Raw genomic sequence first — 24,021 nt, forward strand, 5'->3', positions numbered from 1 at the left:
GTTTTTCACCGCAGGAACCCAGTCCACACAAATCCCCTGTTCTTCGTTACACTGAGTTACCTCTTGCCCTATTAGTCTCTCATGCTACCCTGGAACACAAAGCATTTAAAGCAGGGTTCCACCTGACTACCATAGTGTCATTTCTAGCATAGAAAATGCATTTTATAAAAAATGTGGCGATGTTGTGTGTTGTATCTTTCAATGTAACACTCAACATATTCATACACAGTCACCAAACAGAAGACAGAAGGTTGGGTTTGATGAAAGTCTTTTTATTTTTTATTTTTGGTATTTCATTTTATGAGGTTTTTTTGGGGTATTTCTTTTTTTTATTTTTTTTTTTATATTATATTAAAAAACAGTATAAATTATTATGTTACAATAAGTACACTATATACATAGCTGATTAGTAAGGTCAACTCTGAGTCTGCCTCACATACAGTTCATCTCTAATCAGCTCCTCTTTAATTTCATCAGCCACACTCCCCAACTTTATGGTGCGCAGGGTTGTTAACAAGACGTTGACATCATAGGGATTTTCCTGCCGCCATTCTTTCAACATTGCGTAGTGCTGCTCGCTGGTGTGCCCTGCGTTGTCTCGTTTAGCAAAATCTATTGTGTTCTGCTGCAACCCCAGCTTCCGCACAAACTTCTCAAATACATTACTGGGAACTTTGTCGACAAAGATGTCCAATGACTTGCTGATAACTGAAAGGTGAAGAGAAAAGAATGGAGGTGGTGTGAGAATTACGTGGGTAGTTAAGTGCCAGCCTCACTGAACGGTCATTAGGATGTCATCAGTGCCCTGAACCGCCTAGTCAAAAAGGTTCTCTGCAAATAATTAGAAATACATTCCTTTGTCTATTCCGCCTACTACATCACACTACACCTGCCACACACATTGATTTGATCCTTGGCAATTAAGATGTTAACAAAAACCAGTAGAGCTAATGGCAACCCTGTAGAGCAGCGTTTTTCAACCACTATGCAGTGACACACTAGTGTGCCTTGAGCTGTTCTCCAATGTGCCCCCAGATCTAGAGATGGCCAAACCAGTTTACAGCCACCACCAGTTCAACTGTTATTTACTGGTCTCTTCTTTTCATATAAAGGGCCACTGTATTTTATTTTTGTTACCTATGGGGACCAGTGTGATTGTTTTTTATATGGCGGTCAATAGGTTTGTTCTTTTTCCTGTGGAAGCCAATGTTCACTGACCATCGAATGATTGCTCTCCCCTTCGCTAATAGAAGTCAGTCTAAACTGACTTTTATTTCTGTCGGAGTCCACTGAAGAGGTGGCAGGTGCTAACGTCATGTGACATCACCCACCTGCCCCAACGCCTGCTAAAACACTGGGCATTCCCCTGCTGCCGACCCCTGCACGCCCCCCCTCCTTGCAGCGAACAGCTTGGCGACTGTGTAACACCGACCATCGGAGTTGGGGACGAATTCAGGTCGCACTGAGCCCCCCGAGTGTGTGTAATATAATCATATGGAATGTTGGGGTTCATAGGGTTTGCTGATTCCTATGGTGATTATCCAACACTGTATGGTACTGTGTGCGGTCATGCAGCTGTAGGAGAATGCACGGAATGTGTACACTAGGGTGGCCAATCCCGGGATCGGGATTAGACTGCGCATGTGCAGTCTAATGCCGGGCAGCGACTGAGCAATCGCTCAGACGCTGCCCGGCTGTTCCCAACCCTGGCGTGCAGCGTGACAGTAACAGGTCACGCTGCGCAGGCCACACCGCCCACTCTGCTGCCACCCCTTCTCCTGCCCGCCCTTCTTCTGCCCGGCCCCTTCACCTGCACCCACTGGCCTCTTCTCCGGCTGCTGAGGAGGTGCAAGCGTCTGGAGGCACCGTGCACCTCCGAAACCACTCCACTCGTGCCCGCCTGCCAATGTAAGTAAATGTGCGGGTCGGCCAGTGTGGGGGTTGTAAAGGGACATGCCTGCTAACTAGGGATGCCAATCCCAGAATTGAGCATTTTTCAATCCCAGAATTGAAAAAATGCCCGAGATTGGCATCCCTAGTGTACATACAGAGAGCACACGTGGGATGGGATGTTTGGGGGTCAGTCCACTTACTTGTTTCTCTCTGTTTTGTGTCCGTTCCCTCCCTGAAGACCAGTTTGGTGTCTATATGCAAGAGGTTGGTGCCTTCTGCTGTCTCCTCAGGCCTGCAGCAGCAACTCCTAGTTAAAAACTGCAAATAAAGAAACAGTCAGTGTGCTAGATGCTTATTCACGGGAAATGTCATCGATAATGAAAACAGACTTTATGTTGTTTACCATTACATTACTCTGTATACAACGCAGTTCCTGAATATAAAGCATAATAAAGGTCTTTTGTGTACTCTTGTGCAATGTAACTCACCTGCATTCACGGTCTACACTGACAGATTATCTTTAGGTATTACTTTACTTATGTATAATCCTTCTTCCAGATCCCCCAAGGTAAGCTATAGTAGGGAACAGTAATAGGGAATTGATGAATACCGAGGACAGAGGACCGGAGCCTGACATACCAGTGGTTTTCTTAATGGACCCCCGCAAGGCAATTTGGGTTTCGCTGTGCCCAGCGAGCAGCTCATGGCCCTCTGCCGGGGTTTCCCAGTACTGATGCCTGTGGACATCTGATGACTAAGATACTGAGAGTCCTCGATTGAAACTAAAACCGATGGCGCATGGTTAATCGGCTAGGAGTCTGAAGCTCAGGGACGTAGCTCAGTGAAAAAACAATGTTTAAGACTGCACCTGCAGCGTGGCTGTGCAATCCTTATATCCCCCCGTGAGAGTGGTGATTGGTGGATCTGGTTAGATAACCACTGTTAGTGCAGGGATTGGTTATGCACTAGATTTGTGTGCTGCAGAGCCTGTGCTTGGGGAATTGGTAATCATCTCATTCCCATAAGGCCCCCATACACGTTGTGATGAGAAGCCTGCGATGCGATGCGCGCTCCTGCGGGCATCGCACAGTACAAAAAGTATGTGCTGCACATACTTTTTGTACTGCCCAGGGATCGCATCGCATGCAAAGCGCATGCGATGCGATCCGCCCGATAACGCGTCGCATTGCACGCAGTTATTATAACGTGTATGGGTACCTATAGTATGAAGACAGAGGGAGCCAAGTGGGGTCCAGAGGAAGGTGGGGTACTTTACCAGCAACAGCGGGTAACAGGGAAAAGGTCACCTGATCTCCTCAGCAGGAACTGGCACCAATGTGCTGGTAAGAAGCGCTGTGTCCAGTAGTGTTTCCTGACACCTGAGGATGGCATCTGCTTCATGGAGATTCAGCTGTTGCTACATAAAAGCATTCTGCAACGCTGGATACAGAACACCCTCTCACGGTGAGCCTCTTCCTCTCAGTTATATTTTGCAATTAGAATGGACTGGCTGGAGACCCCCCTTCATAAAGTAGCCTGAGTTCAGGGATTTTTTGACCTTGGGAAAGTTTTAGAGATTTGCCATCTAGGACCTGAACCCAGGTACAGTAAACACCGGCTTTAGAATTACAGAATGGTTTGTTCTGTTGCTATTGTAGACCCGGATATCCCGATACACCTGCCTAGAACTTCAAGATTAACCCTTTCTTTATTCTTCTCCATTCCCATTCTGCCTCTTCCCAACCTCCAGGGTCTGCACCTGGGACCTTTACCCTCATTGCAATAATGCTGGAGGCCTAAGCAGAGGATGCTTTCTGTGATATCAAGATACATTGGATTTGTTGCCTTTCCATTATAATCAGTTGTCAAGTCTATATACACAAGATCTTTATTTATCTTTTACAAATACTTTATGTATCTATTTCTTAACGATACTAAAGTTGTTTTATGTTTCCACAACATACTGTATATTTACATTGCTAAAGTGTTTTTGACAAAAACAAAACCAGAATAAAGAATCTTACCTTTGACCATCGTTTCCAATCTAGTAGAAAAGAAATAAAAAGTTACATTAAGAACTAAACAGAGCTTCATTAACCCTTGTCCTACCAGGAAACAAAGGGCATGACTCTATTAACCGTATACTACCAGGAGACATAAAATACATGGCTTTATGGTGGCTTTAACCGTGGTTCCGTTCTGCCCCCTCTACTGCCATGAGTAAGACTTCATTTATACTCCAATCCCCTGAGACATGGAGATCACTGGCTTGATTGGGAATCACATTTGAATTTGCATCTTTAATGGCAGCTTAGGGGTTAATATATACTAATAGTGCTCTCTAGCTGTCCATGTCAGAACTGCTATATCTGGGGGAGAAGGAAGCACACTCCCCATCCTAACATCCCATCACTGCCCCCTCTTGGCCATTAGTGAGACCATCCAATAATGGCAGTGCCCAGAAGAGGCCCCCTGACAGATGTACTGCCTCCCAGCTGACACCCTTGGGGAAAGGAGTCTTCTATTATTGCTATGCTGTAGCTACCAGCATTCCAATCCCTCCTATAGTAGGGTCCATGGTTAGGTGTAGGCAAGTTCCCCTGTCCCACCTTTTGGGTGAGGCAACAGGACAAGCCAGGGGATAATCATAGACTGTGCTGTAAAGCAAAACTGATACAGGAGCTGTCCAGCGGCTTAGCTACATTACCTGACACATCAACTAGGAAAACTATTGTCCTTTATATCCTTTCCTGGAAAACAGGTGATAAGCAGCCCATACACGTTCCGATGCGGGCGTGCATTGTGGGCTTCAATAGCACGGATCACATTGCATTGCATGTGCATCCGTTGTGCATGCAATGCGATGCAATTTGATAAAACCTAAGTACAAAAAGTATGTGCAAGCACATACTTTTTGTACTGTGCGATGAGGTGCGCGGGAGCGCGCACCTCAAAGCACACATCGGCTCAGCACGCTTAGCTGTATGGGCAGCTATAGAACTAAGCATAAATCTGCTGGTATTCTATTCCTTTTACTCACCTGTAATTAGGGTTGCCACCTCTCCAGGATTTCCTGGATTCTCCCTGAATTGGTGGCAACCCTCAGGACGTTTTTGCAGTCTCCCGGATTCTGGGATTCTCCCGGAATCTGGGTGACTTTGAAAGCCTCCACAGCCTCCCAACTGAGTGTGCACACTGTCAGGGGCATAGGGAGGGTGGTTGCAGCGGAGCGTGAGCTCCGGGTGCCAGAAAGGCCACAAGGCATGCACAGTGCGTCTCAAGCACTTGCGAATTGCTGCCTGCCCCACAGCTCCCTCTACCTCCAGAAATATTGAAACTGGGCCATGGGAGAGGAGAAGACGGAGGAACACTGTGCAGCCAACAGCTTAGGATGCTGCAGCAGTGCTTCCTCCCAAACTGAGTCTCAGAGGAGAGATAAGCCGGCTGCTACTATGTATCAGTCCCAGGGCAGAGCCGTCTATACTCTCAGCTGAGGAAATGGTGAGGCCAGTGTGGAGGGGGGATTTGTGTGTGTGGACGGTCAATGTTTGGGGCAGATATGCATGTTAGAGAAGTGAGGTGGTGGGGGAGGTTGCTGTGAAGTTGTTGTCACTGGTGTTAGGGTGAGGGGAGGATGTATGAGGTCTCTGTGTAGGAGTTGTCAGTAGGGGAAATGTGTTATTAAATGTAATAGTGACTTCAATACATGTCTGTATTAGAGGCCTCTTCTGAAGAGGTCATGCCCGTTTTACAAAGCCACGCCCACTTTTCCGGGAGCACACATTCACATGAAGGTGGGGGGGGGGGGGGGGGGGTAATAGGGCAGTGCATGGACTTATTGCAAACTATGCTAAATTAAAAGATGTTATTACAGGCACTTTAGGTAATGCACAAGATGGGGCATATTGAATAAGTCAGACTAATTACCTACAGAATTGCAAAATTACATCAATTACAGATCAGCAACTGTTGGAAAATAACAATACTCAAGATTCAGCCAAGTTTACCAGCCACGTTTGCTCCATAGAAAAAAAGACCATGTATCCAGAATTCTTTGTAATCTATAAATGTATAGTCGGTCAGGATCAGTAACAATGGGTGAAATTTACTAAGATGGAAGTTCTATTTCAGATGGGATGTTGCTATGGGCAACCAATCAGATACCATCTATTATCCTACAGAAGGTGCTAAGTAAATGATGATGTAATGGGAAAGGGAGTGACAGGAGGTGACTGGAAGTGTTACCGGGGGATTGTGCATCATGGCATGTATCTATCATCTGTGAGCGGGTATGTGCAAAAACATGGCGTCTGCGTGGCTGCTGCTGTGTCTAGTCTGCATAGCCTTAGCGTAACCCTTAGCATTGATGTTCCTCTTTTTTGCCTGTAGGCTGTAAATGTGTAGGCAATTGCACACACACACGAATTAGGCCCAGTGTGTGGTACATGCGGACACCATTTATTCTGATTCCAACATATCCAGTCTGTTCACAATCAGTAACTTTGCCCCGCTCCTACCATAAGATTCCATTAGCCCGCCAGGCCCCTGACATATGCAGACCATGATTCCAATAGCCCCATGAGATATAAATGGCAGGGACATGTCACCATCACTTACCATTAGCAGAAGTATTTTTCCTTATGGCAGGAAGAAGAAGGAAGCAGATCACGATGCCGGTGAGAAGGATGCATAATGTCCCCCCAACAATCCCCCCAATGATGGCAGCTGAAAGAGAGTCATGTGATCAGCTTTCCAGGGGTCAGGAAGAGTGGGGTCAATATATGCAGTGTGGAGTGACTGGTGGGAATGGGGCTGCACAGTTACTGGGTTAGGAACACATGCGTATGGACAATATATGTCGTATGCGTATGGGACTCACCACTATTATAACCGGAGGAGTCTGGGAAGGAACACTCTGTATCAGATGTTGAATTGCAGGGTGCCTTAATAACCTTGTCTGGAGGGCAGCTGTAAGAGAATAGTGCAGGTTATTATGATGATGAGATATATTAATAAATCAGAACGCTCTTTCTGAATCTGTGTGTAATGCAGCGTGGCCAATATTTACAAAGCAAACTTGCTGCTCATGGTGTAGCACTGACGCGCTCTACAAAAGGGTCATGAAATGTCCAACCTCCACCTAACACCACCTCGTACAATCCGTAATGCTTTTCAGAAACCAGCTCCCTCTCTATAGGACATGTTCTCACACTGAGCCTCAGTCTGGTTGACTCAGTAAGCTGCAAAGATTGCAGCTTACAAAGTCCCAGCATGCCCTCCCTGCCGAACACCGCAACACCCAGCCCGAGCCGCCATATCCCTTCATAACCATGTGGGAGGATGTGTTATGAAAACACATCCCCTTGCATGCACCGACCATTGAAGGATTTCTCCTGGGCTTTCAAATATGTCAGTGGAGACTGACTTATATTTGCGGGCTATGGGACGAAGACAAGGCAGGTGGCTGCAACCCCCCCCCGGTCCAAGCGCCACACCGACTGTGCAGGTGGGCGAAGGCACCTGCACAGAAGCCCTGCACATGCGCATATGAGAATATGCTCATGCGCAGTGCTTCAACATCGGTCCCCCGGGGGACAGATCAGATCATAATAAGGCCCACTGTGCAGATAACAGGGAGGTGAAGGTCCAGCCCATCCAGTGGTGCAAGTAGATTTTTTTCTTGGTGGTAATGATAGCCTCCACCAAAAATGGGCGTGGACATGTGTCATGAGGGGGCGTGGTCACACAAAGCTAGAGGCGTGACTAAATGACAATAGTGGCGTGGCATCAGGAGACAGGGAATGAGAAGCAGGGAATGACCGGGGTGGGTTGGCTCTTGCTTGGGGGAGAGCCGGGCAGCTTGTGCTTACAATTGTGGAGCCTGCTCTTCATGCTGCCGGCACCGCTGATGCCTGTCAGTGTGACAGGCTAACTCAGCAGTAGCCGGTAGCTGCATACAGCACCAATCATAACGCTGGGTGGGCGGGCTGCGGATGCATTATATTTAGACTTAAAATAAAAACAGTGGGTCAGGGGGTAAGTGGTACTGCGTACCTGCAACATATTTCTTACAGGTACTCCGTACCACGCCGTACCCCCTTACTTGCAACACTGAGCTTATCTGAACCCCATTACTGGAGCCATCTTGTGATGCAGAGCTAAACACCAGTGGGTATGAGAAACATATCAGGCGTGTCTCTACACATTGGGTCTAATTCATGTTTGTACACTATGGCCGATGTTCACGCAAGTGAGTGATTATCTGCAGAGTACGCATGCTTCAAAGGGCTGCCTCAACCCCACCAGCAATGAGGATGTCATGGGAAAGTGATTTATATGAAGTGTAACTGACAGGAAGTGACCATTTGGAGATGTTACTGTGGAGCGGTTGCAAAAATGTACGAGTGTCATGTCAATTTTTTGGCAATGTCTCTACTGTCCAATCTGTGTAGCCGTGGGCATACCCTTGGACCTGATGTCCTTATTTTAGTGTATAGGCTGCAAATATGTACCCAATTGTGAGGGAGTTTGTGATGGCTCCAGTGGGAGTTTCTTATTATTCCTTGGTGGCAGCTTTGCAGTTGCGCAGCCGAGAAACTCACATGCTAAGGAATTTGAGGAAAAGCATGAGTTAGGCCCATTGCACGCTCCAGGACAGAGCATGCGCAGGTACAGGTGTTGGGGTGTGGTGCACAGTTGCAATAGCTGGGGGTGGGGGGTGCATTTGTATGTGGTCAAGTTCCGAGAGGTGGTGTGGACAGAATTGTGCATACATGTAATCTTGCCTGTTTTCTGATGGATCTCTCGCACCAGGCGTAAGGTTGTGCCTGGAGACACTGATAATGATGACCTATCTCTTATATATTTGGCTACATCTGTCACTCAAAGTGTGTCTGACTCTCTAACGCTGGGTGGAGCCTCTGACTCACATGACTGACTCACATGACAGAGAACCAGCCCAGTGAGTCCACAGTGCCAGACACCCCCTGCCTCCCCATGTTACCCAGCAAAGACACAGCTACTCACCAGACACACCAGGTGAGCGCCCCCCCCCCACCCCCCCTCCCGCGATTCGCGGCACCCCCCTGTAACCCCCCCTCCCGCGATTTGCGACCCCCCCTCCCGCGATTCGCGGCACCCCCCCGCCATTCACGGGGCCCCTCCCACGAATCGCGCACTCCCCCGAACCCCCCCTACCGCAATTCGCGGCACCCCCCCCCCACGATTTGCTGAAACCCCAGCCCCTGCGACCCCCCCTCCGGCGATTCGGGGCACCCCACCCCCCCCGCGACCCCCCTCCTCCCCCGATTCGCGGCAGCCCGCCCCCGCGTCCCCCCTTCCGCGAAACACTGCAACCCCCGTGCCCATCCCCCCTGCACCCCCCGCGACCCTCCCGTGATTCCCGGCACCCCCCCCTGACCCCCCCCTCCAAAGATTCGCGGCAAACCCCCCGGCCCCGCGACCCCCCCTCCTGCGATTCGCTGCAACCCCAGCGCCCCCCCTCCCGCAATTTGCAGCACCCACCCCCGCAACCCCCCCTCCCGCAATTCATGGCACACACACCCCCCCCCAGCCGCTACGATTCACAGCAACCCCAGGATCAAATGGCACATGCAAAACACTGACACGGCTATGGTCGACGATGAAAAAGGTTGACATGAGATTAGATGTATTTTTCATTTTAAGAATGTTTTCATATTCATTATCATGTGTCGACATGGTCACCAATGAAGTGCCACACTTATGTCAACACTTAATGTGTTGACCTTTCTGTGTTGATTTTTTCTTGTGGTGATTTGCGGTACCCCCCCCCCGCGCGCGATTCGCGACAAAACCCCCCCACGACCCCCCCTCCCGCAATTCGAGGCACCCCCCTCGACCCCCCCCCCGCGCAATTCGCAGACACCCCGCACCTCCCTCCCCCCCCTATTCACGGCAACCCCACGATTAAATGGCACATGCAAAACACTGACATGGCTATGGTTGACAATGAAAAAGGTTGACATGAGTTTTTGAAGATTTATTTTTAACTTTTTGAATGTTTTCATATTCATTCTCATGTTCTGACATGGACACCAATGAAGTGCCACATTTATGTCAACATTTACATGTGTTGACCTTTCTGTGTTGATTTTTTCTTGTGGCGATTTGCAGCACACACCACGCAATTCGCGGCACCCCCCCGCGACTCCCGTGATTCGCGGCCCCACCCCGTGACACCCCCCCTCCTGCGATTCGCGGCACCCCGCGACCCCCCTCCCACGATTCGCGCCAACCCCCCGGGCCCCCGCTCCCGCGGTACCCCCCGACCCCCCGCGACCCCCCTACAGCGATTTTCCACCCCTGACCCCCCCTCCTGTCATTGCGGCAACCCCCCGCCCCCGCGACCCACCCTCCCACGATTTACTGCAACCCCCCGCGCCCCTCCCCCCTCCCACGATTCGCGGCACCCACACCCCCCCCCGCAACCCCCCCTCCCGCAATTCACGGCATCCAACCACGGCCCCTCCTCCCGTGATTCGCGGACACCCCTCACCTCCAACCCCCCCCCCCCCCCCCGCGCGATTCACGGCAACCCCAGGATTAAATCGCACATGCAAAACACTGACACGGCTATGGTCGACAATGAAAAAGGTTGACATGAGTTTTTGAAGATTTATTTTTCTTTTTTTTAATGTTTTCATATTCATTCTCATGTGTCGACATGGACACCAATGAAGTGTCACACTTATGTCAACATTTACATGTGTTGACCTTTCTGTGTTGATTTTTTCTTGAAGCAATTTTTTTCCAGTGACAACTATGTGCACGTCAACGTAGACATCATCAACCAATTCTTTGTATAATATATAACACCTGTTCTGTTTTACTGTAGGTGTTTTAAGTCAGATCTTTTACTGCTACTATTACTGTTTATGTAAATGCATTCTGAATGACAGCAACATCCTACCATCCTTCTACAAGAATATATAACCAACTAGGTGATTCATTGCGCCCCGTGCCCCCCCCCCACAATTCGCGGATCCCCCACGCACCCTCCCCCCTCCCGCGATTCACGCCCCCTCCCACGATTCACGTCACCCCCCGTGGACCCCCCTCCCGCAATTCGCAACCCCCCCTCGCGCGATTCATGCCCCCTCCCACGCTTTGCAGGCCCCCGCCCTCTCCCGCGATTCGCGGACACCTGCGCCCCCTCCCTCCCTTGATTCACGGCACCCCCCGTGCCCCTCCCGCAATTTACGGCACCCCTAAGCCCCTTTAGTCCCCCGTATACTCACACACCCCTATCACTACCCAGCTTCCTGCTCTCCTGAACCATAACTTCCACCACTGGGGAGTCGCTGACGCTGTTTTGCCCACATGCCCCTATCATGCCTCATAGCCCAGCCTCCTGCTCTCATGCACCCTAACTCCCACCCAGTAGGAGGAGACACTGACTCAGGGGCACCGTCCTGTACTCCTGTACTGCCACGCTGGACCCTCACCCACTGGCAGAAGCTGCACAGTATCTCCCACCCTCCTCTTTAGTCCCCCTTATGCCCATACACCCCTATCACTACCCAGCCTCCTGTTTTCCTGTGTGTCGTGACCTCCGCCAGTGGGGAGCCGCTGACTCAAAAACACCCTACTATACTATTGCACACACACACACACCTAAACAACATGCACACACAGCCCCCCCCCACACCCACAAATGTCACTGTACCCTCCACACTATCAATGTACATCTTACATCTTACTCTGTCACCGCTTTTTAATTAAACAAAACAATACACACCCCCTTCCAAATCATATGCTCTCTATTTAACACATTTCACCTATAACTCAAGTTGCAATACAGGTATCTTTCATACAATTCTAACCATCTTTCTCATATACAAATGTTCACAAATTAAGGGGGCGCAGCCCCTTACGACGGTGTGAAGAGCGGCCGTAGGGCGCGATGAATCACTTAGTATGTAAATAAGGGACATTGAACAAATACAGTATACACATTTTTGTTCCCCAGAACCGACCATGTGGGAGAGGTTACAGCCCACCTGCATTCATGTCTTACCTCAGTCTCTCTGTAGCACTACAAGAGAGCTGAGCATGGGGACATGAGATGCTTTGTGTCCTGCAAGCAGTGGCTGTGTCACTACAAGTCCCAGTCTACCGTGCCCCGCTAAGAGCTGCTCACCTTGTTGTACAAGGCAGACAAATCTCACATGGATGGTCTGGAGGACAGAAGGTTCCTTTCCTGCAGCGACAGACCGTGTTCTTAGTGACGGTGCATGGAGACACCTCTTCCTGATCTGTAATGACATACGGTATAGTTTTACTCTCCTAATCTAGACAACTAAGCCACGGGGGGAAACGGCTCCTGAGAACTAAAACACAATGCGATCATTAATGACTATAAATGGACAGGGCTTGGAGGTCCAATACAGAGCTCACTGCATCTATGGACATAAATGAAGCTTCTGTATAGGGAATGAAAGCACTCACCATTGCGACACCTAGTACATGTAAGGCAGTGGTACATTCCCGAGGGGTGTTCACTGTAGGTTCGCCCAGCATGGCAGTCTGTACATTTCCCCCGCGTGTCAGGTACTTTACAGTCTTCTTCAACAAAATTACCTGCAATGGAAGACAAGATTTAGCAATATTAACATGACAGGCAGATAAAATATCACTGCCAGAATTCTGTAGCCCAGTCTGTCGCTTTGCCTATCAGAAAGGGCACGTCCATCTTTCACAATTGCCTAAACCTGCCAAAATGTATGGATGCTGGGATCCGGATTCTAATGTGGTGCATTAAATAGGCCCCTAACCGAGTGAACAGAACAAAAATATCCCAGAACATGCTGAAAGTATTTGCACAAATTAAGACTAGTGCATTTCTCAGCCATTGTGAAACAAGTCTGACTAAACTGGAGGGTTGATGGGTAGGCGGGAAACAGGTTATGGCAAAACAGCAGTGCAATACAGGCACTTTTCATGCGATTCCAACACATTGTTGCAACCGATCGCATGAAGCGTGTCATATCGCAGGTCCTGAGGTTGCGATGCAAGGCACGTTCTCGTGCACCTCACATTGCAATCACAGATCAGACGGGCTGCTATACTCGCAGGTAATAGCAATGACCCTGAAGTCTTTATTACATAAATCACACTTGTGTGTTTTATGGGGTTTTTTATATAGTAGCGCAAGAGCACCTAAGAAAATGATTACATTAAAAATATGGCAGACATTGGGCCTAATTCAGACCTGATAGGACGACAAATTTGTTCTCCAAACGGGCTAAACCATGTGCACTGCAGGTGGGGCCAATGTAACATGCTCCACCTGCTGTGCTGAGCGATGCAGGCTAGTGAAATCACCCTTGTACTTCCCTGTGGCTAGATCGCCCATACACTCCTAGCTTTGGGCAATCTGTGCTTACCAGTGATCTCTGCTGAGAACACTGGCTATCTGACTAGATCTTGACTACATGTAGTCAAGATCTGGTCAGGCAATGGTGAAGTGTGGGGTCGCACATCGACTTTGGGGTATACACACTGAGCGATCCGTGCATAATAGGGCTAAAATCGCCCCCTTACTCTCTCTTTAGGCTTTACTTTACATCTGCCCCACCTGTACTGCACATGGTTTTGCCCATTTTGAGAACAAGTTTGGGTACTTGTGTATTATCACGGCGCCCACTACGGCATTTGCGCAGTGGGCTATTCAGGGTAGTGAAATCGCATCACAGCGCATGCCATTATTGTATGGCATGTGATGCGATGCAATGAGATTATTGTATGTAATGTATTCACTGGTCTAAGTCAGTGTATACATTAAAAACATAGGATGCGATAAAAAATCACATCGCATCGCATGCCATTATTGTATTGCATGCGATGCGATGCGATTTTTTATCGCACCCTATATTTTTCATGGTCTCATTGCACATACAATTGGCCACCTAGCAGCCAATAGAATCATTCTATGGAGAGGCGCGGAAGATGAAGGATCTCTGCGCCTCTCAGTCCGTGAGTGGGTACCGGCGGCTGATGCGGTGGACTACGGCGGAGACAGAGAAGATGCCGGGAACTTCGCCACAGGACCTGGTGAGTAGGATTTCCTTCCACAGGTTCCCCCTATGGATTTCATCAGATCCTGAAGCCCTGGAGCCCCGGACCCCCGACTCAGCAGCCCTGGACCCCCGGACCCCGGGACCTACCTACGGGTTTAAGATAGGTAAGTATCAGTATGTGTGTAATGTATGTATTAAAGTTTTATTTTTCTGTGTTGTCAGTGTGTGTTTATTTAACTATTTTTTTTTTACTGTGGAGCTACAAGTGCCAGCGGGCCCTTTAATGCCCCGCAGGCTGGGACTTGTGGTTCTCCAAGTCCCAGCTTTTGGGGGAGGCTTGCTGGGACTCATAGTTCCACAGTTAAAAACAATAGTTTTTTATTCTATTTTTTGACACTCAATCAGCCCGGTGGCCACCGATCCAGGGCCACCAGGGACAGCATCAGGCTTCAGCCTGGTCAGGTAAGTCCTGGAGGGGGGGACCCCTTTATTGGGGGGGTCCCCACTCCCCCTGGCCAGGCTGACTGGTCGGTAGGGTGAATGTTTTGGTCGCGGGACCTTATATAATAAGTGTCCCCCGGCTGTGACATTACCCTGCTGGCTGGTTTGGCCTGGGGCTGGTTCTTAAAATACGGGGGACCCCTAGTCATTTTGTCCCCGTATTTTGGGAACCAGCCCCGGACCTGGAGCCTGGGGCTGGTTGTTAAAAATCGGGGAACCCCTATTTGTCGGGTTCCCTGATTTTTAATTACCGGCCCCAGCTCTTTCAGCCTGGTGCTGGTTACGGCTGTGGGAGGTACCCCACGCCGTTGTTTTTTTTAATTTATTTATTTATTTATTTTTATTTCTATTTTTTTTTTTTACACTCTACAGCCTGCACGGATCTGACTGATCCGGACCGTGCACACTGCCTTCACTAATTCGTATTAGCGGCCGTATATACGACCAGCTAATACGAATTAATACAACATCGGAGGGTTACAAAACAGTCGTATTTGACTGCTTTGTAAATTCCCCTCCGGAACACGACTTTGCATACGAGGTATGCAGTCGTATTCATTCGTAGCAAGAATACGAATACAATTTTTTGTATTCGTATTCTTAGTAAATTTCCCCCTATATGTCATTTAATGATATAGTTAAATGCCATTATAATGGGTAAAATCGCATTGCATGCCATACAATAATGACATGCGATTTCACTAGGTTTGCATACGTAGTGAAATCGGGCGCCGTGCTTATACACAAGTACCCAAGTTTGCCCTGCGGTCAGGCCTGAATTGTCCCAATAACTGATCTCCAGCATCTCTGAGATAGCAGATGATGAAAAAATCCTGCATGTTTGTTTCCAGGTCTGAATAAAGCTGTATTTCTCATGCAGCTGCTGTAGTCAAACAGCTCATGCTCACTGTGCCCCCTTTCTTTTTGGGTGCATGTTGACCCAGACACTGTTGTACGAGCCATAACCTAGCACAATGCCCCGGTCTTTAACTAGACCTATTTGTTTTATATTATTCAGAAATGGTTTCTACAATGTTCCTATTTTATAAAAATGATTTTATTTATACAGCGCTCTCTCCAACAGGACTCGCGCTTTACAAGCCAATGCTCACATTGCATAAGATGTACGTAATACAGCATTGCACAAGCCACAGACAGATATAGAAAGGATGAAAGCACAGTTCACATTTAATCTCTTGTGAACATACTGTTATGAGGAGTTTACCATGGGAACACATGACTCAGCGGTATCATCAGCTAACACTGGAAAGTCCGGTCCTCCATTCAGCCGTACACATTCCCCACATAGCACACGCTTCTAGACACTCCTTGCCAATAGCAGGAGTATAAGGTCAATGTACTGTCAAATGTAAAATCCCACACACAATGTACACATTCTATAGCAGGGGTGGCCAAACCTGTCCTCAAGATCTACCAACGGTGCATGTTTTCCAGGCAACCTGTGGATCGTAGTAGGAATAAATGCAACAGGTTTTAAAATGTGACAGTTAGTAATGACGACAGCTGTGCACCAGCTAGGTGACCTGGAAAACGTGGACCATTGGTAGATCTCAAGGACTGGTTTGGCCACTCCTGTTCTATAGGCTTATAACCTGCACAGGTACAGTATATGGGAGAAATAGCCTGCACAGGTGTATGAGGAAGTATAGCCTGCACAGTTGTATGAGGAAGAATAGGTTAATTGAAAAGAAAGGTGCTTCCACACAGGTGATGGTAATTATAAATTAAGAGGAAAGACAAGAACAGAGCATTGTGTCCCTCGGAGAGAGGGTCATGTTGGGAGGTAATACTTGCCTACCGGACCCTCTCCATGAGGGAGAAAATGCTCTGCTCCTGGACTTCCCTGGTAATGTATGATTGCCATCACCTGGGGGGAGCTGGTTAATTCATAAGAAAGGTTTTTCACCACAGGTGATGGCAATCATACATTACCAGGGAAGTCGAGGAACAGAGCATTTTCTCCCTCATGGAGAGGGTCAGGTAGGCAAGTATGACATACACTAACCTGTGAATCCCTGGAGGCTCCCGGGGGTGGCTGCACAGGCAGTTGGCGGAACGCCCGTACACACAGCACGATGCACCGATATATCTTTATATACATCGAGCATCAGCTGAGTTGCAAAGCCAACGCGATATATCTGTGAACGACGCCATTCACAGATATATTGCCTATACACACGTTCACGTATCGGACAGTGTGTACCTTAAGAGTCCAAGTTTTAAGGATATCATGCTTGAGCCCAGATGGTTAAATCAAGTTGACTAATTAAGTCACCTGTGCTCAAGCAATGAGTTTGGGAAACGCTGCTGTAGACGATTTCAGAAACATAACTTTATATAAAGCATTAAAAGCGCATGAACAAAAAAAGTAAAATATTACAAGTTTTTAAAATGATAATATCCCCTTAAGAGGATTCGAAATAATAATATCTCAGAAGGTCAGTAAGAGAAAGCTCCACACAAGAGGGGAGCGACATTACCTGGAGGACAGCGGAGACAGCGCATGCTTCCATTCATGTAATATCGATCATCCTCTGATAACCTTCCATGGGGCCGGCCGTTCACATGTGATATAAGCAACTGTTAATAAATAAATAAATAAATTAGTCCCTGCCCCAGGGAAGCTTACAATCTATATTCCCTATCACATGTACACACATTAAGCAATATAGAGTCAAATCTGCAAATCTGATCGCATCAATGACAGTGTAGGACAGGTTTACACTGTTACATAGAACTCAATCTTAACAGATGGCAGACATTTAAGGCTTATTATATACACATTCAGCAACGATATACGGTGTCAACTAAGTTTATCTACGGCCCAGAAATTGAAGGAACTAATTGTAGTAGTAAACTGTAAAATCATTCTATAAATACAGAACTTTATTTGATATCCAAATACTTGGGAATATTATGACCACTCTTCTGTAAGAACACAGGTAAATAAAGTTCTCCCAATAAATAAATGAATAAAAAATTGGATAAAGAAATACAAAGGACACTGATGTACACACGGGGGCGATATGCTGTGAGATGCGAGTCCCGATACAATCAGATCACATCGGGACTCGCATCGCACGGCATGCATGGAGGGGCACAATTTAGACTATATAGTGCAGATCTGCACTATATAGTCTTGGCTGCCCTCTCTATTTGGCTGCCAATTTGCGCTCACACGGGAGCGCGCTTCGGCAGCGCATCGGTTTCGCAAGCCCTAAAAAAGCACATGCGATATGGCTTCCGATGTTCACTATATCGGCAAAATCGGAAGCAATATCTCACCATGACAATCATTTAAAGAAGTGTTTTCAAAACTCTTTTATTTAAAATAAACAAGGATATTTCACTTATTGGACAGTTTTTAAACATTACGGTACTTCTTTACTTTCACGGCGCCACTCTAGATAGGACAGATAGGATACTAGATAGGATACGATTTGTATGCGATTTGACATAAGATATCGCATAAGATATAGGATAGGACAGATAGGATACTAGATAGGATACGATTTGTATGCGATTTGACATAAGATATCGCATAAGATATAGGATAAGATTTACTATCCATTTCATTACCCCACTATCCACTAGGGCGTGGAGTTGATTTTATATAGCGTGGCGAGCGCAGCGAGCCACCGAGCCCGAAGCGTGGCGAGCGCAGCGAGCCCCGCGAGGGGACACGGAGCATCATTTCTCATTTGTACTGAGAGATTACAAGAGTATCACATATTCTTCAATCTGCTCCATAGATTACACTGGGTAACACAACAGTATGTTTCCTCATGTTTTGTTAGCGGTATACTGTAGGGATGGACATCTTTGTTTTTGCCATCAATGGCAATAGTGCAACTGGCCATCGATGGTGGTATACTATGCAATAGACAACCATTGATAGTTTTACCTATAGTAAAATAGTCGTCCATTTTCTCTGACTGATTCGCCAGAACATTGGGACAGGGCTTAATGGGTGCAAAGCTATTTGGTTAAGCTTGCTATTGATGAAGGGAAACCATCTGATTTTGAATCATTGATGGCCATCCCTAGTGTACTGTGCATCCTGGAGGCAGCTAGTAGAACAGTTGTCATTATACAGAATATGGACCTCTATGGTATCCCCCATCGCCGATGACCACTCATAAGTAATAATGTGTAAACTGCAATTTCAGTGCATCCTGCTATTTAGTGAGTACATGGGTTATGCAGCACTGAAAAGAATACATAAATGAGCAATACACACTTGAACGGCTTGTGGCTCAAAATCGCCCAGTGTGTATGAGCCTTTACAGTACAAGGCAATTAACAAGGTAAGTAAAGACAGTTGCATCAGGTGGCATTATTAGCGTGGCACAGACCTAGGGTTAGGTGCCACTGAAAGGAGTATAGTAATAAATAAATAGGAGAAAGCACATGAGGAGCGAGGGCCGGGCCCTAAAGGTTTAGCATAGTGATAAATGATCTTTAGTGACAAGAGTCTATTGCTATCCCACCTATAAGATGGATATAAATTGGGATTATCAGACAAGACCCCAAGCACATGCTCTGGGCCCGATGGTTCCTGTCACTACCAGGTGTGCCTATCATATAACAGCAGTGATCTGCACATTCAGGCTGGCTGGTGGGTAGCAGAGATTTTATTATGTGCAAGTCAGCATCTCTTTTACTCTGTATATAGAACACAGATTTCCTAATCGGAAATGCTTGACATTCTAGAACGCCCAGGTGACCTGGCCATAAAGTAGTATCATATTCTTCTGCCTTCTCCTCTAGTGCTTTCCTCCAAGTGATAGGAACGGCTTTAGCTTACAGGTTCTCCATGCTAGACAAGCCGCATTCAGAGCCGGCTGGAAAATAGCTACGGCATAGAAGCTTTCTTCATTTCATTCACACCTGTCACAGGTGCACAGCAGAAGAACTGGTTACATACTAATATGTGGCAATCGTCAGGCAGCGGTTCTCCTGCAGTCTGAAGCCTTGAAGAGTATCTGTCTGTCTCACTCTCATGTGACACCTCAGAACAGAAATACTCACAGCTCCCACACTGCCTATATATATATTTGTTTGATTGTTCCTTGTATCAGGGTTATCAGTATTAACGTTTGCTAAGAGAAGTACAAACTTGTGTTGAAACTCAATAAAGTTTAAAAGCAATCGCTTTCTAACAGGGGTGAGGGAACATGTCCTAACATGTCCTGTTAGCTGGACATGCTAGAAAGCGGAGCATTATACCCCTTTTACACCGCCGCAAAACTCCGGGTCTTCGGCGGGTCAGTGGCGGTGTAAATAGGACACGCCGTGTCCCTTTACACGGGTCTTCTACCCAGGTCCGCCTGAGTACGGCATCCATTTACCTCCCGGCAAGGGCTGGGGGGGTGTATGGGGGCTGGGGGCAGCCCAGCAGATTACCTTAGTGCTGGGCTTGCCCCCAGCACAGCGGTCCGGGTCCCGGCGGCGGCGATCGGCGCTTGGAGATGATGTCATCGCCAAGCGGCGGCGGGGGGGGTGTAAATGGAGCAAACGCCGGGTCGCACCCGGCTTGAAGCAGGGATCAAAAACCCGGGTGCGACCTGGCGTTTTTGGTGTAAAAGGGTATAACAGTCTTTTCACTTTTCTTTGGTTCCCTGATTTCGGTTCCAGCCCACCTCACAGACAAACCCAACTTAGGTACATAAGGGGTGTTTCAGGTTGAATTGGTCCCCGGCGTATTCGCACCAGGGACCGATGGTGCGGCTCTGCTCATGTGTGTATTTGTGCATGTGCAGGGTCACACCATCGAACGCCTTCGGCGACTATCACAGTTGCCAAGGTGTTTGCATGTGTAGGGGAGGGGGGCGGGCAGGGGAACGCCCAGCTAGACAATGCCTGCTGGGATGGGCGGCTGAGGTCACATGATAACAGCACCAGCCCCCTCTGTGGCAGGCTTCTTTGGAAATAAAAGAAAGTTTACAATGACTTTTATTTCCAAACGTAAGAGAAATCATTCCCCTTATTTCTCTCCCCTTTAGCCACGTGAGAGGGGATATGTTCTCTTACACACCCTCGCATGGTACTAAGGGAATTCAGCAGCGGGGAGAGAGGGGCAGGTGTTCGGCCAGGCGGCATTTGAGGGCTCGCTAAGCAGCGAACGTCAGCTGCTTAGCAATCCTTGCTGAATCAGGCTCATAGGGTGCAGCTATCAACACCATATGCTGAGGCCACATAGGTGCAGTAGAGGTAATATACTCACCACAATACATCTCATCTGCAGGCGCTATCGCCCTCAATGCTGGTATATATCCTAGTAGATTGCGCACATCCCCATCGGAGACGGGGCCGAATTGGGCCCAAAATACCTTATACTAGGTATTGTATACAAAACAGATAATATACTAGAGAACTTCTTCCAACATAAAGGAGGTGCAGTTGGTCATTACATAAAAATGTGAAAATTTAATAAATAACAAACAGCAGGGGGGGGGGGGGGGGGATATTTACTGATTTTCATTCATTTTTTTTTATACCAAATTTATGGAAATCGATATTTATGGGGTGAAAATGCCAATAATAACTTTTAAATGTTAGTAAATGTGTGTTTTAGCCCCTGAAACACAACATAGATACAGATCTACTATACTACTTCCATCGACTGGTAAATAAACAACAACAACAAAAAATCAACCTTTGGTAATTATACCCCCCATGGAGAGTTTTCAAAGACAAATATAACCTAGAACATTTTTATTAGACAGGGAGGGTGTCTGAAAACATGGGTAACGCTGGGCCGGATTGAGATGCATTTGTAACTTGATGGTAGTGACTGAGTTAATATCAGTACAATACGCATGTGTTGTGGCTGCACCTTTGCAATGGCGCTTGCAGTGAGGAATCAGTGACTAATGTCACTTCCATGCCAGGTCGCACTTGGGATCTGGACACAGGTCCGACTGTGAGCGACCCGGCATTTGCGAGGTTTTAGACGTGAGTCGGGGACAGCGGTGCATCATCGGGGGCAGCTATTGGAGCGGACGATGTCTCCAAGCGCTTCCTCCTCCATTGTGTGAACGGAATTAACCCTTTATTTAACATGAGTTGGACTGCCGGGTCGCTGGACCCGGTTACAGGTTTTGGTGCTTTAATACTGGCAATAACCTGGGTCGAGGATGTGGTGTGAAAGGGGTAATACTCCTTTTGCCTAGCAAACCCAGGTCTGGTGCATTCACATTAAACCTGTGTCGCCCATTATACAGAGGGTGACCCAGGTTTAACCCTTCTTATAACCCAGGTCGAATTGACGGGTTGCTCGACCTGTGTTATAAGTTTTGCTGCTTTCACAATGCACATCAACCAATCCGTGTCGACCCAGGAACAACTCAGGTTACCTCGCAGTTCTGCATCAGCATTGCAACTGCACCTGAATCAGGCCCCTGGACCAATACGATATAAATAGCAGCGGACTTATGAGTGATAGCGGCTAATGTCACTACTGGCTGTGAATATTAACAGCATTTCGGGCATTTACAGCTCAGATAAACAGTGCAATAATACAGTGATATTTTATACCTCATATATATTATACCACATTATATGTATAACGTACATCCAAAGTGAGGGCAATGTATTTATCATTTCTCAGCAAATAGAATAATGTTAAAATATGAGCAGCACAACAGAGACCACTTGCATGTCAGTAAGACACAAATAAAATAATGAACTCGATGAAACAACATAACTTTAAAAGAAATTCCATCCAAATCATCTCTGTTAATAGTAGATATCGAAGTCCTCTAATGTTCAGTATGGTCATCTGTACCCCCACTGCACACACAGCTGCATCATATAACCCACAGGTGTCCCGGCCAGCAGCACTCACTCACCAGGTAGAGGAGCAAGAGGAGCAGCGTCATGTCTCGCCGGGTCAGTCCCAAAGTCACATGTCCTAATGCTGCTGCCCCAGCTGGGCCCATGGGCAATGTAAGACCCCGCAGAGTGTCACCGTCCCTGCGGGAGGCAGCGCGCACACGGTGTACAGGGAAGAGCTGGACGGAGGGAGCGCAGATTTAAGGAGGCAGCAGTAGTGGTAATAGTAGCGGTAGTACCAAGCAGCTACCAGCAGCGATCACACCTGGCAAGCACACTACTGAAGTTCTCCTGGAGTCCTTATATAACCCTCCTCACCGCTGCCTCCACATACACGCCCAGTCCCCCCCCCCCTATCCTGCTACAGTAAAAGACAGTTAGTTAGTTACTACTGTCTTTATGAGTCACATGCAGAGTCAGTGGCGTAAGTTCGTCCCAGTTGCCCGGAGGCAAGGTAAATATTGGTGCCCCCCCCCCCCCCAATAGCTCAAAAATTAAGGTGTCTCCAGTAAGACAGATAATGGGTTCTTCTAATACAGGGTGACAATTGTAAAAATGATGTTAGGAGAGGTTAGCCACATAATTGAAATTGAAAGCTTTCAATTAACTGATTGGCTGGTCCCAGGATATATATATATATATATATATATATATATATATATATATATATATATATATAGATATATATATATATATTTTTATATACATACACACATATGTGTGTGTGTATGTATATATATATATATATATATATATATATATATATATATATATATTAGTTCCAGTTGTATAACCAGAGAAACTGTTTAATTCACAGCAGTCAGCATACAATATCATATTTAAAAAAAACAACAGTGAAAAAAGGGGGGTATGAACTTGTTGCTGACATGCAGCAAACAAGGGGTGGTGGGGTAGCGATGGAGAGGGGTAAAGTCACAATAACAGTCAAAGATATTAAAGAGAGGGATCATCATGCAATATGTGTGTATATATATATATATATATATATATATATATATATATATATATATATATATAGCATGATGATCCCTCTCTTTATTTGAGCAGTACATGTAATATCGTTTTCTTTTTCAACAAGATGCACATATTGTGCTGGTTTTTACAGACCCACAGCACAGACTCACTCACCCCTCAAAGGCTGACGCTGCAGCGTCTCCCACCTAACTCCCGGCTACTGTAGTCATTTGTCAGCTTCAGTGACAGATAGTCACGCACCCGCACACTGGCTCCCGCCCGACTCTAGTCTCTGCTATTCGTCACTGGACAGTGACACTTCTCTCCTGTTATCTGGCCTGGCTTCCTCAGGCAGACTTCCGCCCCAGCCACTGCCAGCAACCAGTTGAAAGGGGACGCCCGCAGTGACTGCACATCACACCAGCGTACTGTACGGGGGAGGTTGGGGGGGAGGCCCCCCGCTGAATAAGATAAGTGCGGCAGGCAGCAGCGGAACATCGGAGGCAATGGAGCCAGAGCCCCCTTTTAGCCTGGCGCCCGGCGGCAGATGACTCCATTGCCTCCGGGAGTTCCGCCACTGTGCAGAGTTATCTGGAATTCTATTCACCAGGGGCTGGCTGGCAACTTTTAGCCTAGGGGGCAAGTCCAGAGCACTGGCCCATAATCAGCCAAGTCACCGTCGGAAGGAATGCTTTTGCGCGCCGCAGGCGCGCCGAAAAATTAGGGGCGTGGCCTA

General features: G+C 47.4%; 1 protein-coding gene across 3 annotated transcripts; it reads right to left on the reverse strand.

The window, feature by feature from the left end:
* Positions 1-262: 262 nt before the first annotated feature.
* Positions 263-23,636, reverse strand: LOC146075533 (tumor necrosis factor receptor superfamily member 10B-like). Of its 3 annotated transcripts, none has more exons than XM_083184852.1 (9): positions 22,328-22,604; positions 16,955-17,054; positions 12,382-12,513; positions 12,074-12,188; positions 6,773-6,861; positions 6,511-6,618; positions 3,918-3,937; positions 2,094-2,211; positions 263-708 (listed from the first exon to the last, which is right to left on the reverse strand). In XM_083184852.1, the coding sequence occupies exons 1-9, from the start codon at positions 22,415-22,417 to the stop codon at positions 416-418; spliced, it is 1,065 nt and encodes a 354-aa protein (XP_083040978.1). In that variant the 5' UTR covers positions 22,418-22,604; the 3' UTR covers positions 263-415. The 3 variants fall into 3 exon arrangements, with proteins under 3 accessions (XP_083040978.1, XP_083040979.1, XP_083040980.1); XM_083184853.1 differs by lacking the exon at positions 22,328-22,604 and adding an exon at positions 23,460-23,636 and having other exon boundaries at positions 264-708; XM_083184854.1 differs by lacking the exon at positions 22,328-22,604 and adding an exon at positions 19,139-19,354 and having other exon boundaries at positions 264-708.
* Between the last annotated feature and the right edge of the window lie 385 nt (positions 23,637-24,021).

This window comes from Crinia signifera, chromosome 4, assembly GCF_055691185.1.
Source record: "Crinia signifera chromosome 4, ASM5569118v1, whole genome shotgun sequence".
Lineage (NCBI taxonomy): Eukaryota > Metazoa > Chordata > Amphibia > Anura > Myobatrachidae > Crinia > Crinia signifera.